Source organism: Protopterus annectens, chromosome 1.part2 (genome assembly GCF_019279795.1).
Source record: "Protopterus annectens isolate FY-2018-M chromosome 1.part2, PAN1.0, whole genome shotgun sequence".
NCBI lineage: Eukaryota > Metazoa > Chordata > Ceratodontiformes > Protopteridae > Protopterus > Protopterus annectens.
In genome coordinates, this window is record NC_056727.1 from 109,904,523 (window position 1) to 109,921,871 (window position 17,349).

The 17,349-nt window shown below is 46.7% G+C and overlaps 1 protein-coding gene across 1 annotated transcript in view; it reads right to left on the reverse strand.

Moving 5' to 3' along the window:
- PSME4 (proteasome activator subunit 4) overlaps positions 1-17,349 on the reverse strand; it is a 2,990,260-nt gene that overhangs the window by 1,952,903 nt on the left and 1,020,008 nt on the right. Inside the window, exon 15 of the mRNA XM_044055122.1 lies at positions 15,220-15,318. Coding sequence (XP_043911057.1) covers positions 15,220-15,318 — 99 coding nt within the window. The remainder of the gene's footprint in view (positions 1-15,219; positions 15,319-17,349) is intronic.

The window sequence follows — 17,349 nt, forward strand, 5'->3', positions numbered from 1 at the left end:
TAGTGTTGTCTGTTTGAATCAACACCTGCCCTGGACGAAGTAAATCTTTGAAAGCCATCAATGCAAACTGGACTGCTAACATTTCCTTCAAGTTGATATGCAAATGTTGGAGTTTGACAGGCCATGTGTTTTGCACCCATTTTCCATTGAGGTGTGCTCCCCAAGCCTTGTCCGAGGCATCTGTCGTTAGAATCTGACTCGCCTCTGGCCGGGTCACAGAGAGTCCCTTGTTTAGGTGACATTCCTGAGCCCACCACAAAAACTCCTTCTGAATGCAAGGTATTATCTGAATGACAGTGTCTAGATCTTGGCAGTGCTGTGTCCACACATTTTTGAGATACCATTGAAGCTTCCTCATATGCAATTTGGCATTGGGAAGCACCAGAATACAAGATGCCATGAACCCCAAGGCTTGAAGGACTGTCCTTGCAGTCAGCCTGGACCGTAGAGACATTTGCTGGAAATAAAGAGAAAGGCTTCTTTGTTTGTCCAGGGTCAAAAAAGCCATCTGGGAAGCTGTATTCAGTCTCACACCCAGAAAGCATATGTCCTGAGAGGGTACTAGACTGGAGTTTGTTTCGCTCACAGAATACCCTAGGCATCTTAACACTGCCATCACATACTGTAGATGATGAAGAAGTTCGTCCTTTTCTTGTGCAATAATCAGACAGTCGTCCAAATAAGGATAAATCTGTATTCCTCTTAGTCTGAAAAAGCTATCACTGGAGCCAGAACCTTTGTGAACACTCTGGGCAGTAGATAAGCCAAAGGGCAATGCAGAGAACTGATAATGTAAATTTCCAGTCCAAAACGCAGGTACCTCCTGCAACTGGGCCTGATAGGAACATGAAGGTAAGCCTCTTTGAGATCCAGAGTAACCATCCAGTGATCTTTTCCCAACAGAGGTAAAAGCTGTTGTAAAGTCAGCATCTTGAACTTTGGAATGTCCAGGTAAGTGTTGAGGATAGATAAATCCAAAATTGGTCTCCACGTGTTTCCTTTCTTTGGAACTAGAAACAGGCGAGAATAAAATCCTAGGCCCACTTCTGACAGAGGAACTGGCTGTATAGCTCCTATTTGAAGAAGTAAAGAAATTTGTCTGTGAGCCTCTATCCTTTGCCGAGGAGGGACGTCTGGCATGCCTTTGAAAGGAGGCATGGTATGGAAATAGAACTTGTAACCTCGGTTTATAATGTCCAATACCCATTTGTCCTGGGTGACTAAATGCCAATTTTGCTTGAAAAGAGCCAACTTTCCTCCCAAAGGAGCTGCCAGGCAAGAGGAATCTGGCAGCTGAAAATGCAGGTCATTGGGCCTGTTTACGAAAGGACTGGCCCCTGCCCTCACCAGCAGATTGAGCAGGCGAACTCCATTGTCTCGGCCTGAAGGTACTCTGAGCTCTGCCCCTACCACGCCTAGATCTAGCCCTAGACTGAGAATCAGAAGAAGGGTCCACCCCTTAGTAGGCCAATTTCTACTAAACTTTGGAGGTTGTACCTGCAAAAATCTTTAACAGTCTGCATAGACTTAGCCTTGTCTTCCATTTTCTTTAAGACTGACTCCACAGGAGGACCAAACAAAACTTCAGATTGCAAAGGGCATCCAGAATTCTAGACTTAACATGCTCAGACAAATTCTGATCCTTAAGCCAGGCGTGCCTACGAATAACTGAACCAGTGGCAGCCACCCTAGAAGAAGCCTGTAAAGCATCAAAACCACATTGCAAAGAGTGCTTACCCACCTGTTCAGAAACATGCACTAAATCCTGCAATTCTTTACACTCTATGCCCTCTGCCAAAGCATCCACTTTAGATCTTAGCTGAGAAAGGAGGAAATTCTGATACTTCAACATATGAAACTGGCAGTTCAAAGCTCTCATTACTAAAGTAGAAGAGGTATACACCTTCTTACCCCATCTATCCAAAGCTCTAGCTTCCTTATCCAGAGGAACCGGATTCTTAACAACAGAGGCTCGAACACCCTTAGGCCCCTGACTAATAGTTTCTGGGTCCGCCCTAGGACTCTTATACAGATATTTATGAGCCTCAGGCACCCTGTAATACCTGTCCGGTTTAACTGGGGCAGGAGGCACAGAATCTGGATTAAGGGAAGCCTCCGAGAAAATATCTGAAACAACATCCAAAACCGGAGGTATAGCTAAGGGTCTATGCTGTGGTAAAAACAAGAACTCCCTAAGCCTCTTCCGGGAATCAGAGTAATCCTGTCCCTCCCACTTAAAATGCTCCCTCATGGAATGCAGAGTTTCTGAAAATGAAAAATCCTCTGGAGGAGAAGCAGAAGGAGTGGAATCCTCTGCATCAGAATCAGAATAAGGAGGGAAATCTTGAATGTCCTCAGTAGAAGACTCTGAATCATCTGAGGCCTGCTCCAAACTTTCCAACTCTGGCTCCATCCTGGGCCTCTTATCTGGAGGGGGCATAGAACCTCTAATTAAAGTAATCAAATCCTCTGCCATTTTAAGCATGTGCTTTTTTGGCACAGACCCTAAAGAACCAGAACTGACACCAGAGGAAGGCAAAACAGACCTGCCCTTAGAAGGAGCCTTAGAAACAGTAGCAGAAGGCCTAACCACCTTAGGCATAGAAGGGAGAATAGTAACCTGAGAGGCCCCTTCAGCTTGGCCTGCCTCCTGAGAGGCCACATCTTGTAAAATCAAAGTTTTCCCCTGGGACTCAACAGAAACTTCAGCCGGATCCACCTGTTCAGCTGTAGCTTCTAAAGGTCCGGCGTCCGAAACGGACGAATCATCCTGCCTAGGCTTTAAAGATTTGTCTTTGCGCTTCTTAGTAGAAGCAGGCGTCGGAACATCCGACGGCATATTATAATTACACCTCTTGCCAAAGACTAACCTAGCGCAATCTAACCTCCATTTTATAGTGCGCTTATTAAACCTAGCACAAAACCGACACCCGACTACGTCATGCTCCGGTCCCAAAAAGGAATACAAAGCGAGTGGTAATCCCTATGCGGTATCTGTTTCCCACAAGAAATACAATTATTCACTTTTTCTGACATCCGGTAAGTAACTGAGGCAAGAAAAACAAAAATATTCCCCAACGGGTACTTAGCCCAACTTGGTATCGGTCTGAAACTCCGAAAACGAAAAATTTCAGAACGCCGAACGGCACTTGCAACTCTGCTTCTGCATCGGACCATGCGGCAAAAAAGACTGAGGATATGACGTCGGTCATGCGCCTTTATACCCTGACGCTCTGATGTCAGATCTAGGCGCCCATGACCGACGTCAGCCTAATACTTTGGTATTCGGGCCGACCGAGGACAGCGGACTACCCATAAGTAAGGACTGCAGCAATGTGAGATGAAGAACATCCATGGACCTTCCACCGCATACCTCCGAAGGAAGGGGAACCAAACCTGATGAGGCCAGTGCGGGGCAATCAAAATCATGTCGCTCTCCAGGTAAATTGCCTTCTGTATCACCCTCGGCAGAAGGGGAACCGGAGGGAAGGCATAAAGGAGACCGGGGGCCAAATGTGGGTTAGAGCGTCCCTGGGAATCTGTCCTTGAGAGGGGGTCAGAGTGAAGAACTCTCTGCACTTCGCATTGTGGGGGCTGGCAAACAAGTCGCAGCAAGGGAGACCCCAGTTGGCGAAGATTTTCGCAGCCACTCTTTGGTTGAGGGACCACTCGTGGGGTAACAGGATAGTCCTGCTTAGTCTGTCCGCAATCACATTGGATTTCCCCGGTATGTGCGTTGCCATTAGGAAGCGGTTGGTAGCTACCGCCCAGTGCCAAAGTCTCATGGCTTCTCTGCACAGTGGGTATGACCTGGTCCCACCTTGCTTGTTTATATACCAAACTACCGACATGTTGTCGGACAGGATAGCAATCAGACCTTGCGGGAGAGCGTGATGGAGAGCTTGTAGTACCAGTAGCACCGCTCTCATTTCCAGGATATTGATGTGCAAATGCACTTCCTGGGGTTGCCATGTGCCTTGGACAGACCTGTCCAGATAATGACCCCCCCACCCTACCTGGGAGGCGTCCGTGGTCACAGTGGCAACGGGGGACTGAAGGATAAAAGGTCGCCCCTGGTCGAGATTGGATCAGAGGAGCCACCAACGCAGATCTCGACGGCAACTTTCCGTAATCATAACCAAGTGGTTCAAGGGGAGTTCCTGATAGGACCATTGAACCGAAAGTAGCCATTGCAGCACTCGCATGTCTCGCCCCTGGTCGAGATTGGATCAGAGGAGCCACCAACGCAGATCTCGACGGCAACTTTCCGTAATCATAACCAAGTGGTTCAAGGGGAGTTCCTGATAGGACCATTGAACCGAAAGTAGCCATTGCAGCACTCGCATGTGCAGTCTGGCTAAGGGGACTAGGAGAATAGTTGATGCCATCGAGCCCAATACCTGCAGAATCAGATTGGCCGGAGCTCTTGATAGGGGGAGGCAGGATCGAACTTGGTTCTGCAAAACCTGAATCCTTGCTGCCGGTAAGAAGGCGCATCCTTTTGTGTCTAACTCTGCGCCTATAAAGGTAATACGCTGAGATGGCTGTAGCACAGATTTTTGCCAGTTGAAAGTGATTCCTAGGAAACGGCCCAAGCTGACTGTGGCCATGAGCGCCTGAATTAGTAGATGCTTGGAGGTGGCAGTAAGGAGCCAGTCGTCTAGGTATGGAAACACTTGGAATCCTAGACTTCTCAGGTGAGCAGTCACCACTGCCAGACACTTGGTGAACACCCTGGGGGCTGTGGTGAGACCAAAGGGCAGTGCTCGAAACTGGAAATGACTGTCTTCCAGGCGGAAGCGTAAATGACTCCTGGATTCTTGACTTATCAGAATGTGATAGTAAGCGTCCTTGAGATCTATGGAGCACATCCAGACATCCTTCTCCAATAGTGGGAGAATGGACTGAAGAGTGATCATTCGGAATTTGGACTTTTTCACAAAGCGATTCAATGAACTGAGGTCCAAAATGGGCCTGAAGTCCCCTGTCTTTTTTGGCACCAAAAATAGTCTTGAGTAAGTTCCTGATCCGATCTGATCAGCGGGGACAGGCTGGATGACTCCTTTTTCTAGCAGCTTTGAAATCTCTATTGCTGCTTGACCCCGCTGACTGGGTGGCATGTCCGGGATTTCCCTGAAGGGAAGGGGGGGCTTGATGAAGGGAATGAGATAGCCTCCGGTAATAATCCGGAGCACCCACTGGTCGCTGGTAATAGCTTCCCAAGCTTGTGGGTGTTTCGCAAAACGACCCCCGACTGGCTCCGGAGCTGCACAGTCGGGCACCAACTCAGGGACGTTGAGCGTAGGAGGAACCACGAAAGGAATCGCGGTCTCCAGAGTTACGGGGGCCTCTGCCACCTCTGGGGCGGCGTCTTCCCGAACCCCCCCCCCTGCCTCTAGAGGGGGGATCACTGGGTGGAGTAGGGAAAGACCTCTGAGTTTTCCTGAACCACATTTTCCCTCCTCTCTGGGCCTTGGGGTAAGGCCTAGAGGGAGCGGAAAAACGGGCCCCAATGGCAGTCAAGGTCTTGCCCTCCTGCTCGCACCGAGTCAGTGTGTCTTTCACCTTGGGTCCAAACAAAGAGGACCCATCAAAAGGGGCATCGGCGAAGGAAGACTTGAAGGCCTCCGCAAAGGAACACAAGCGTAACCAGGCGTGTCTCCTAAGGGCCACGCCTGTTCCCGCTGCTCTACTCGCCCCCTTGGCCGCATACGAGATGAGCCTCATGGACGAGTTCACAATGGATGATAAGTTAGTCATCTGGGCGCCAACAGTGTGGGCTAACGCCTCAGGTAGATTACCTGTGAGGGACTCACCTAGCTCTTTAAGGAGGTCCCTTTGGAGCCTAGTAAAATGACACAGGTAATTCAGCGACCGTAAGGTAAAGGCCGCTGAAGAAAGGGTACGCTTCCCGTACCTATCCATACTCCTGGAATCCTTATTAGGAGGGTGGATAGATGTTGAAGCCTCTGCCACATCCTGCTGTGTGGCAGATGCCACCACCATTGCATTTACAGGAACTCCTTTCGTTAAAAATTCCTTTTGAGGGGGAGCTGAAAGGAATTTGTTGGGTCTTGCAGGCACCGGTTCCACAGAATCAGGGTGCTCCCAAGCCCTTCGAAAAATTAAATCAAGTAACTCATCGAAGGGTGGAGACACCCAGGAGGCGGAGGGCTGGGCCCCGAAGGCCTTGACGAAGACTGACTCCTCAGCGGAAGGGGTTTTGGCCTGCCAATCTCCTCTCTGTCTCAGAATCTCAAGGATATCCGAGAAAGAGACATCATCCGAAGATGATTTTGGGGACCCCTCCGCATCATCGAGGTCAGTGTCAGATGTGACAGACTCATCTTGGGAGTCTACGTGCTTCCTCTTGCACAATTTCTTCCGTGGAGGCTCATCCGAGCGGTTTCGGACGGACCCCCCGGAAGAAGGGAACCCCCCACCGGGGTATCCTCAGGCCCTGGGGCCCCACTGTCATGGGACTGCAGTACACCAGAAGCACCAGTCTCCAGGTCTAGGGATGGTGAGATGGAAACCTGCTGAGCCGGCAAGGACATGGCCAGCGCGCTCCTCATGGCCTCAAAGGCAGGACCTCCAGACTCCATGGAGGTCACTGGCCGAGAGACCACGACGGCACTAGGAATCCCCGCAGCCGATGCCCCGAGGGGGAGACTAGGCACCGAGGCACCTAGTTCCAAGATGTTCCCCTCGGCCCCGGCTGAGGAAGTCCCGGTACCGAACCCCGAACCCGAGGACAGGGTAGGAACAATGGTCGGAACCGATAAACCTCGAAGGGGTCTCGGTTCCGACTGTACGGCTCCGCCTTGCTCCACCATCACCGACTCCAACGGCTCCGAGGAGGTTGGAGGAGGAATCGAAAGTTGAGGGGGGAATTGGCTCTGGGGCTGAATGGGCTGGAGCCGAGACCATTTTTGCAAAAAACGGAGACTGGAAAAGCCTCTGAATAACCCTATCCAAATCTGAATCAGATAATTTGGAGGATTTAGAGGAAGTAGAAAGGGGTCGAGACGACTTCTCTCTCGGCTCAGACAAGGTAGGGGACCGTCTCTGAAAGGGCTCCAACACTATCGGCGCAGAAGGAGCCGAGGGGGAAGAGTCTGAGCTGCACACCTCCACCGGCTCAGAGACCAATGGAACAGAGGGAGGTGATTCGCCTCTCGATGCTCCAACCTGCGGCTCCGAAACTAATGGAGCCGAGGAAAGAGGCATCGAGGCAGACCCTTCGACCCTCGGCTCCGAAGTCAGTGGAGCCGAGGAAGAAGAGGTCGACTTATGCTTCTTAGTAGTCGGCTCCGACGGACTGGTCGGAGCCGACGACCTTTTCTTTTTAGAAGCAGTAGCAGGAGATGAAGCCAAAGCTTCTTCAAAGGAGGGCTTAATAAGGCCCTTCAGGATCAATTTATTTTTACGTTCTTGAAGAACCCTAGCAGAAAAGGCATGACACACACTACATGTCTCTTGCAAATGCTTTGGCCCTAAACAATACATGCAAATAGCATGACTGTCGGTGATAGACATTTTATAATTGCACCTAGTGCACTTTTTAAACCCAGATTTCTGCTCTTTAGACATTTTAGTATGAATAACCCTATCCAATAATCTAATTTCACACAAGGAACAGTACTGACCAAACTGTTAGAGTGCGAGAAAAAAAGGGGCGCGAGCCCTCTGAAGATAAGGTTTACCTCACGGGGGAGACAACAACAACAAGGGAACACAACAATGGGCAAAAGCCTCTAACTTAAACGGGCTTTGCCCGGAAAAGAAAGGGAGAAAAAAAGACAACACACTCACGCCACTAAGAAGGGCAAAGGCCCTCTAACTTAAACGGGCCTTGCCCGAATACCAACAGATATAAAAACTGCCAATAACACTCAACAATACACGGAATAGCTGTTAAAACAGCTGTTGATTGAATTTATGAAGAAAACCCCAGGTCAAAAGACCAGAAAAGTAATAAAAATACACTTAGCTCCAGCCAAGTCGAGACCACGTCTAGCTTGTAAAGCGGCAAACGAGATCTGGGGAAGCAGGTGTGGTGCATCCTGGGATAGAGGGTAGCCCAGCCAATAAGAGACTTCGTTCTAGTATACTAGTTGGCCGAGTCGGAGCCGATCCCCATCAGTCATGAATGTAGGCGAGATAGGATCCCATTACATCCATGGTTAGCCTGCAAAGGTGGTAAACCAAATGAGCCATCCTTGCTTGCTAATACACCACTTTATTATGGTGTTGTCTAACATTTGTTAGTCTACCAGGATTCCAGGATCCTTAAAAACATGTACAATATAGATCAGGGCAAGCATTTAATTGACAATTCTATACCTAAACACTCTGCTGGACGACCTACTGCCCCTGTTAATTCTTTTGGCTCAGTCTGAAACATTCATCGTCAATGTCTGAATGCTTTGGGGGGGTAAAGGGCACAGCTAGTTCTCTTGCACACTATCTGCCCACAAAAAAAAAAAAAAAAAAAAAATTTTGGATGGCTGTGATCAGGCGTAGGAATTAAAATGCAGGGTCTACAACTTCAACTTCTTGAAGAAGAAAAAAAAAAGTCTTCCTCATGTGGAGTATGGCAAGCGATACCATCAGGATAGTTAAAGGCATGCAGTCAAGAGCCATACGTGTATTTCCTTTCCACCCTTGCATTTTATCTCTGGGCAGTGTCATGGAAAAAGTACATCTTTGATTTATGTTACTTGATACAGATTCCAACATTCATCAAAGAAATTGTCTGAACTGAGTTTTCATTAGCTATTCCTGAAGAAAAGTCTGGATTGGACATATATATGCATAGATATAGATTCTCCTGGGCCAAAGATAAGCAAACAAAAACTGTCAAGTATCTACAGAATACTCTGGGAGTGGTGGAGAGTACAATGGCAAATAGGTGAACTGAAGTGCTGTGGAACAGCCCATAAGCTTAAGGAATTTCCTCTGTCCTTGGAAAATCAAGGATCTGCAAGTATGACAACAGACATACAACCTCACCTTCTACCACCCACTAATATTTGATGGACAAGAACTACTGTGTCTAACTCCCACACTACGGCTGTCAATATCTGATGTGAGACAGACCCAGCAGTATGGATTTTGACTACAGACACTGGTACCTGTTAAAATACAAACAGCAACTGGCATTAAGGGTGTACAGTAAATATACATTGTTGCCTTGAGTAACTGCTATGCTTTGGTTCACCCAAATAAGCTCCACACTGTCAAGCTACAGATCAAAGTAAAGTACAGTTGTGTACACTTGCCCTAAATGTAGATGTTTTAGTGTATTCACTGTTGCAGTCATCACATTTGGGTTATCTGCCTGCAGGTAGCCCTCAGCCGGCCTGAATACCAGAGTCTTCAGATTTCTGTGTTGGATGCTGTCGCTTCTTCTATGATGTCAGGTCGTCAAGGGTATAAAACATGCAGCCGACACCATTGCATCAGTTTTTCTTGCCCCAGATGTCAGGTGCCCCCACAATAGGAAGAAATTATATGGTATGGAACTGAAAAAGCAAATACACAAGATATAATATATGCCAAACAAGAAGGAAAGGTAAAAGTTAAAAGAAATCAGGGGGCCAATACAGTCGAACATCTTCATTTATGGTAAGTGTACACAACCGTACTATGTTCTTCGTGTTTCACTGCTGCAGTCATTACATTTGGGTTGATTCCCAAAGCTAAGGAAGGGTGGAGGTATTTAAAGAGCATTAGAGCCAGCAATCAGGCCCTGTAAGACTACTGTGGCAAATCCAGCTCTGGATTTAGAAAAGATAGACAGGTGGTAATGCTTGGTGAAAGTATGTACCGAGCTCCAGGTAGCAGCTTCCAGGATGTCCCTGGTAGGCACTCCTCTGAGAAATACCGTAGAGGTAGATGCAGCCCTGGTAGAATGTGGTCTTATCCCCTGTGGGGTAGGTTTTCCATGGTGCTTGTAGCAGAAATGAATGCAATGGGCTAGCCATTTGGAAATGATTTGCTTTGAAATGGGCTTCCCATCTGCTCCTGCAGCAAAGCTAACCAGCAGCTGGTCAGATTTTCTGACAGGTTTAGTCCTGTCCAAATAGAATCTAAGCTGTCTGTGCACGTCCAGAGAATGTAGTATTCTTTCCCCTTTATTTTGGGGATTAGCAAAAAAAGTTGGCAAATGAATGGACTGGTTTAGGGCCACACTAAACACCACCTTGGGCATAAAGGATGGGTTAGTCCTGAGGGAAACCCTGTCCGCATGGAAGATAATGAAGGGTTCCACTGCCATGAGGGCCTGCAGTTCAGACACTCTTCTTGCTGAAGTGATGGCTAGAAGTAAGGCTGTTTTCCAAGAAAGGAATTTCAACTCTGCTGTAGCAGCTGGTTCAAGGAGGGGGGGGGTGAGTTTTTCCAATACAAAGTTAAGATCCCAGGCTGGAGTGGGAGCTCTCCTGGGGGTCTTAAATTTTTGGCCCCTCTAAGGAATTGTTTTAGCAGGGGATGGAAGAAGAGGTGTGGCTCAGTATTGTAGTATGCTGAAATGGCAGAGGCATGAATCATAATTGACGAGAAAGTTAGGCCCTTGTGGAGCATTTCTGTTAAATAATCTAGAATATGAGGTAAACTGGCCACCGTTGTGCCCATCCCCTGAGCCTGGATCCAGGAACAGTATCTTTTCCACTTTTCTGAATAGGATTTTCTAGTACTAGGCCTCCTTGCCTCAAGAATGACATCCAGCACCTGCTTACTGAGGGTTGCTAAGAGGTGAGCTCAGGGAATAAGCCAGGCTGCAAGGTTCAGGGTTTGAAGCTGAGGGTGCAGAATCTGGCCTGCCTGCTGGGACAGCAGGGAAGGGGTCTGAGGCAGGTGCCATGGTTGTAGCACTGTCAGACTGCGCAAAAGGGGGTAACAGTGCTGGTGTGGCCAGTCTGGTGCAATCAAGTATTGCCCTTGGCTTGTCCTGTTTGATGTTTAGTACAACCTTCGAGAGGAGAGGCAGAGGGGGAAAGGCATAAACAGAGAGGCTTTCCCAGGTAAAGGACAGGGCATCCACTTTCCAAGCTTGACTGTGGGGAGTTTTGGTGCAGAATGTGTTCAATTGGTAGTTCTGAGGGGAGGCAAATAGGTCTACCTCTGGTGTTCCCCTTTATTTCTCAAGAGCTTGAATATTTTGGGTTCCAGTTTCCATTCGTGTGGGTCCATGAGATTTCTTTTTAAGTCATCTGCCAGTGAATTTAGTTTGCCTAGCAGAAATTGAGCTTGTAGGTGCAGTTGGTAGCTCAAGGCTGTGTTCCACAGAGCCATGGCTAGTCTGCAGAGTGGGTAGGAATGGGTTCCCCCCTGCTTCTTTATGTACTACATAACTGTGGTATTGTCTGTCTTTTTCAATAGTTGTCCTGGAAGAATAAGGTCTTTGAAGAATGGCAGAGCATTCTGTACAGCTAATATTTCTTTTTGATCGATATGCAGGTGCATCTGTTTTGGGTTGAATGCACTGCCCTGTCATGTGAGCCCCCAATGCATAGTCTGATGTGTCTGTTGTTAGGGTTTGGGCAGCAGGGGGTAGAGTGAAAAAGAGTCCCTTGTTGTGGAAGCAGGCCTCTGCCCACCAAAGAACTCTGCCCTTAGACAAGGAATGATAGGAATCATTGTTTCCAGGTCCTGAGAATGTTGACACCATAGACTTTTTAGATACCAGTGAAGTTTCCTCATATGCAGTCTTGCATATGGAATTAGCAGAATGCAAGAGGCCATGAACCCCAGAGCTTGCAGTATTATCCTTGCAGATAGCTGGGTTTTTGTGGCCAATAGTTTGAAGTAGGTTGTCAAATAAACTTGTTTCTCCAGAGTGAGAAATGCCATCTCGGAAGTTGTGCTCAAGCTTGCTCCCAGGAATACAATCTGTTGGCAGGGTACTAGGTGTGATTTCTTCTCATTGATGGTGTACTCCAGTAAGTTTCTTTACAAATGCCAGGTGTTGTAATAGCAATTCCTGATTTTCTGCCTGAATTAGGCAATCGTCTACGTATGGGTAAATCTGAATATTTCTCTGCCTGCAAAATGCAATGGCTGGAGCTAGACACTTTGTGAACATCCTGGGCGCAGTAGATAAGCCAAAGGGAAGTGCAGAGAACTGACAGTGAATGGAGCCCGCCCTGAAACATAGGTATTGTCTGCAGGATTCCCTTATTGGGATGTGCAGGTAAGCTTCCGGGTTGCCAAACAGGCATCCTTGTCTAGCAGAGGAAGAGGCTGTTGAACAGTTAGCATTTTGAATTTTGGAATCACCAAAAAGGTGTTTAGAATAGACAGGTCCAGGATAGGACGTCAGGAGTTTTCTTTTCTGGGTACCAGGAACAGTCTCGAATAAAAACCTTGTCCCCTTTGTTCTGCTGGGATAGGTTGAATGGCCCTGATACTGAGGAGTGTACCTGTTTTTGGGCCTCCGCCTACTGATTTGGGGGGATATCTGGCCATCCACTTGGGGTTGGTAGTGGAAGTGGAATCTGTATCCTAGGGAAACTATGTTTAAAACCCATTTGTCCTGGGTAATGAGTTCCCAGTTTTCTGCATGCAGGGCGAGCTTTCCTCCTAAGGGAGCAAGTAGTTGAGCAAGGCTTGGAAGAGTTAAGGATAAGTCATTGTGCCATTTTTTCGAAGGGGGGGTGACTTACTACTCCCTGCTTTGGAAGTGGGAGCCCCCCACTGCTTAGATCTGTGCGTAGCCTGAGACTGAAGTCTTGGTGGTCTGCTGCTCCTGAGTTTGGACTGAGAAGGCCTGGAAGGGACTGGAAAAGAGCAGTTCTTTGAAGGCCAATGCCTACTGAATCTGGGAGGCTGTACTTGTAATAAATCTTTAACAGTTTGCATAGATTTAGCTTTTTCCTCCATCCTTTTTAGGACGACTTCTGCTTTGTTGCCAAAAAGGCGGTCTTAGTTTAAGGGTGCATCCAGAAATTTAGCTTTAACATGATCTGGCAAGTTTTGTTCCTTAAGCCAAGCATGCCTTCTAAGTATAGACCCAGTGACCACAGCCCTGTAAGATGCTTCTAAAGCATTAAAACCATGTTTCAAAGTATGTTTACCAACTTGTTCAGCAGAATGCATTAACTGTTGCAACTCTTTGTGTTCGGCACAGTCAGGAATCAACATAATTTTCTGTTTAAGTAGTCCCATAATATGCTGATGATGCTTTAACATATGAAACTGGCAATTTAAAGCCCTAATGGTCAAAGTAGCAGAAGTGTATACCTTCTTACCCCATCTGTCTAAGGCTCTAGAGTCCCTATCAGAAGGGGTAGGATTTCTGGCAGTAGTAGCCTTAATGTCTTTTGGTCCTTGGAAAATGGTCTCTGGATCCACAGTAGGATTCTTGAAGAGGAACTTGTGAGAGTCTGGTACTCTGTAGTACCTGTCAGGTTTCCTGGGAGCTGGAGGCAAAGTGTCTGGGGTAAGGCTAGATTCCAAGAAAACATCATCTACAATAGCCAGAACAGGAGGGGTAGCTAGAGGCATGTGTTGAGGCAGGAGTAAAAATTCCCTAAGTCTCTTTTTGGTCTCAGAATAGTCCTGGCTTTCTCAGCAGAAATGCTCCCTAAGGGTATGCAAGGTTTCATCAAAAGAAAAATCTTCTGGAGGGGAAGCAGAGGGAATGGAATCCTTTGCATCAGAAACTTCATAAGTAGATAAGGGCAAATCCTGGTAGTCAGAAGGAACAGAGATATCAGATTCCTGATCAGAAGAATCAGAAAGAAAATCAGTTCCAGGTCTCTTAGAGGGGGAAGGCTGGCTTCCCCTAATTAAGGTAATAAGGTCTTCAGCCATTCTAAGCATTTGTTTTTGAGTATGCAGTTTGGTCGTCATTTTTCTAGGCATAGTGCGGGCTTTGAGCCTGAGGAATTCAGTATTTCTAGTTTGAAACAAAGTTGTCGGTTTAATATGAAAGTCTGTAGGCCTGAATACACCCATCCGGTGCCTGCACAGTGGCTCCGGACTCATCCAAGGTAGAGACATCCGCAAGTTCCACAGTCGAAGAAGCATCTCGCGGCATACCGGACTCCGAATGGGTCTCAGCAGAAGCCTGCGAATCTGTAGTAGCAGGTATCAGGGGCTGCGAAAGCACCTCATTGAGTACCTGCAGACTGGCGACTAGCTTAACGATCGTCAACAGTTTTGGACCTATGCAGTCTGTCTCTGTCTTTATCCTTACGTTTTTTCAGAAGATCAGTAGTTGGATGGCTTAGCAAAGCCATTTCAGAGTACGGAGATCAAGAACGAAAGTATTTAGCTACAAAAACAACCAGACGACGAATAGTTCGGAAGTTGAACAAGGCACAAATCCGACAGCGAGGGACATCGTCGTCTGGGCCTAAACAAGTGATGCAGTAAGAATGAAAATCTCTTGGAGGTATTTGCTTTCCACAGGCAAGAAAATAAATTTTTTCTGACATTGGTTAGAGCAAGAAAAAAGGATCCCCAACGGGGTACTTTTCTTTTTGAAGACTTCAGGTCTGAAACTCAAAAACAAAAATTTCAGGATTCGATTGACCGGCACTTGTGAACTGCTTCTGCTTCGGGCACCGCACGGCAAGAAAGACTGATGTAATGGCATCGGCTGCATGTTTTACACCACTGATGACCTGACGTCACGGGAGAAGTGACAGCATCTGGCACAGAAATCCGAAGACTCTGGTATTCAGGTCAGCTGAGGGCTACCTGCAGGCAGATAACCCAAATGTGATGACTGCAACAGTGAAACACGAAGATCATCAATTGTTAGCTCTACAGGTTGTATCACCTTAGACTGATCCCAATGCATTTCTGTGCGACCTTACCAACACTAACTGAAACATGGCCAGAGTTACTCTGCGCATACACCCACACACCTGTATCCACATTACATTTTTCAAAATTACGGGGTACAGACTAGCGGATTGTGAGGAACTCTTGTCTCATGTAGTTCCAACAATTAAAATGCAGGCACCTCCAACTTGGAAATGCATGAATTTAGGGACAGAGCACAATAGTGTTATTATGTCTTCTGTATACAATAAGGTCCCGTTTATGCAAGCAGCCACTGTGTTTACCCACTTGATGTAGTAGATGTAATATCCATTGAGATACTGAACAGTACTGTGCAGGAATGAACTAAAGGGAGAGTATGGACAGTTTGATTATGTATCTATGGCAAGATAGATATAAATAAAATAACATATAATAAATTACCTTGACAGCAGCTCGGCACATATCTGCTACCATCCTTCCAGAAACTCTGGTCTCAAATATGTTGGTAATGGCAAAATTAAAAACCTTGTCTAGGGCAGCCTTGAAAAACAGAAAGATACAATGTTTTAAAATATGCATCTCTTAGGCTATACCTCTTCAGGACATACTTCTAAGCAGTACTCCACACACTTCTAAAGTCATAAAGTTTGGAATCCTCTTACCTCAATAAGCCAGAAGTTAGAAAAAAAGAAGTTATGTACTTACCATAACGTTCCATGTGAGTTGTTTATCTCGCCTTTAGTCTCACTGATGGGTTTGGAGCCGATCCTCGGCTCCGACACGGCCGATAGCAAAGCTCAAGGTTTGCCATTAGCTCGAGACCAAGCCCCTTATCCCACAATGCATTGCTGGAATTACCTCAGATCTTGTTTGCTGCGAGTATATATACCCTTTTATTTATTTCTACAAGGAAGCACTTCCCTAAAGGGAAGAAGAAATATTGAATAACCAGGATGGTACTAGCCTCTAAGTCAACTGTCAGCCAGGAGGGGGAAGGAGGGAGGGACGTGAGAATAAAGGCAAGATAAACAACTCACATGGAACATTATGGTAAGCACATAACTTCTTTATGTGAAGTTGTTAAATCTTGCTGTTTATTCTCACTGATGGGTAGCGTCCCTAGCACCCTCAATCTTGGGTGGCTCATGGAAGTACGTTTTTCAGTACCGTGGAACCAAAGGAAGACCTGTCCCTGGAAGCCTTATCTACTTTGTAATGTGTGATAAAGGTATGAGGCTTAGACCAAGTGGCTGCAGTGCAAATATTGTCTAGGGGCAATTTAGCTTGAAAGGCCGAAGACGTAGAAACGGCTCTGGTAGAATGAGCCTTAGGTTTGTGTGTCAATGGCATGCTAGCATTCGCATAAACAAAGGATACACAATCTGATAACCATTTAGACAAAGTTGTTTTAGCCACTGGATTACCTTTTCTGGCTTCTGAAAAGGATACAAAAAGTTGATCCGATTTTCTAATATCCTTAGTTCTGTCAAGATAAAATCTGGGCTGTCTGTGTACATCAAGTTTGTGCAGCATCTATTCCAATTTGTTAGACTGGTTGGGAAAAAAGACTGGCAGCTCAATGACCTGATTGATATTGGATTCAGAAAGTACAGTTGTGTACCTACCATAAATGTAGATGTTCGAGTGTATTCACTGTTGCAGTCATTACTCTTGGGTTATCCTGCTGGCAGGCTACCCGCAGTCGGCCTGAATTCCAAAGTCTTGGTCTGGCGTCGTTTGCTGTTGCCTCTTCCCTGACGTTAGTGCGCCAGGGGTATAAAAGATGCAGCCAAAGTCATTTTCTTCAGTTTTTCTTGCCCCAGATGCCAGGTGCCCCCAAAAGGGTAGGCTAAAAAAATTATGCCAATAAACATGCATGCACTAAAGTAAACATTTCCTTCATCTACAAGCAAATACATCACATAGGTTGTATAGAATAGAGAAGTACAGATAAGACCCAGCAAAAGAAAGGGGGATGGTGGGAGGGTAACCTGGACTGCAACAGTGAATACACTTGAACATCTACATTTATGGTAGGTACACAACTGTACTATGTTCATCGTGTTTCACTGTTGCAGTCATTACTCTTGGGTTGAATCCCAAATCTGAGGATGGGTGGCTGGGCTAAATAGGATTAGGAGAGGCTATGAGGCCCTGCAGAACTGCAGTGGCAAAGCCTGCTCTGGATTTAGAGTAGAGAGGTAAGTGGTAGTGCTTTGTAAAAGTGTGCACTGAACTCCAAGTTGCAGCCTCTAAGATGTCTTTGGTTGGTACTCCTCTGAGGAAGGCTGCTGAAGTGGCTGCTGCTCCTGGTTGAATGTGGCCTAATGCCCTTAGGCACTCATTTGCCATGCTGTGGGTAGCAGAAATGAATGCAATGGCCTATCCATTTTGAAATAGTCTGTTTTGAGATAGCCTTTCCTTGTGATCCTGCAGCATATGTCACTAAAAGTTGCTCAGTCTTTCTGAAAGCTTTAGTTCTGTCCAAGTAGAAGCGCAGCTGTCTGTGTATCTCCAAAGAATGCAGAAGTCTCTCACCCTTGTTCTGTGGGTTTGGATAAAAGGTAGGCA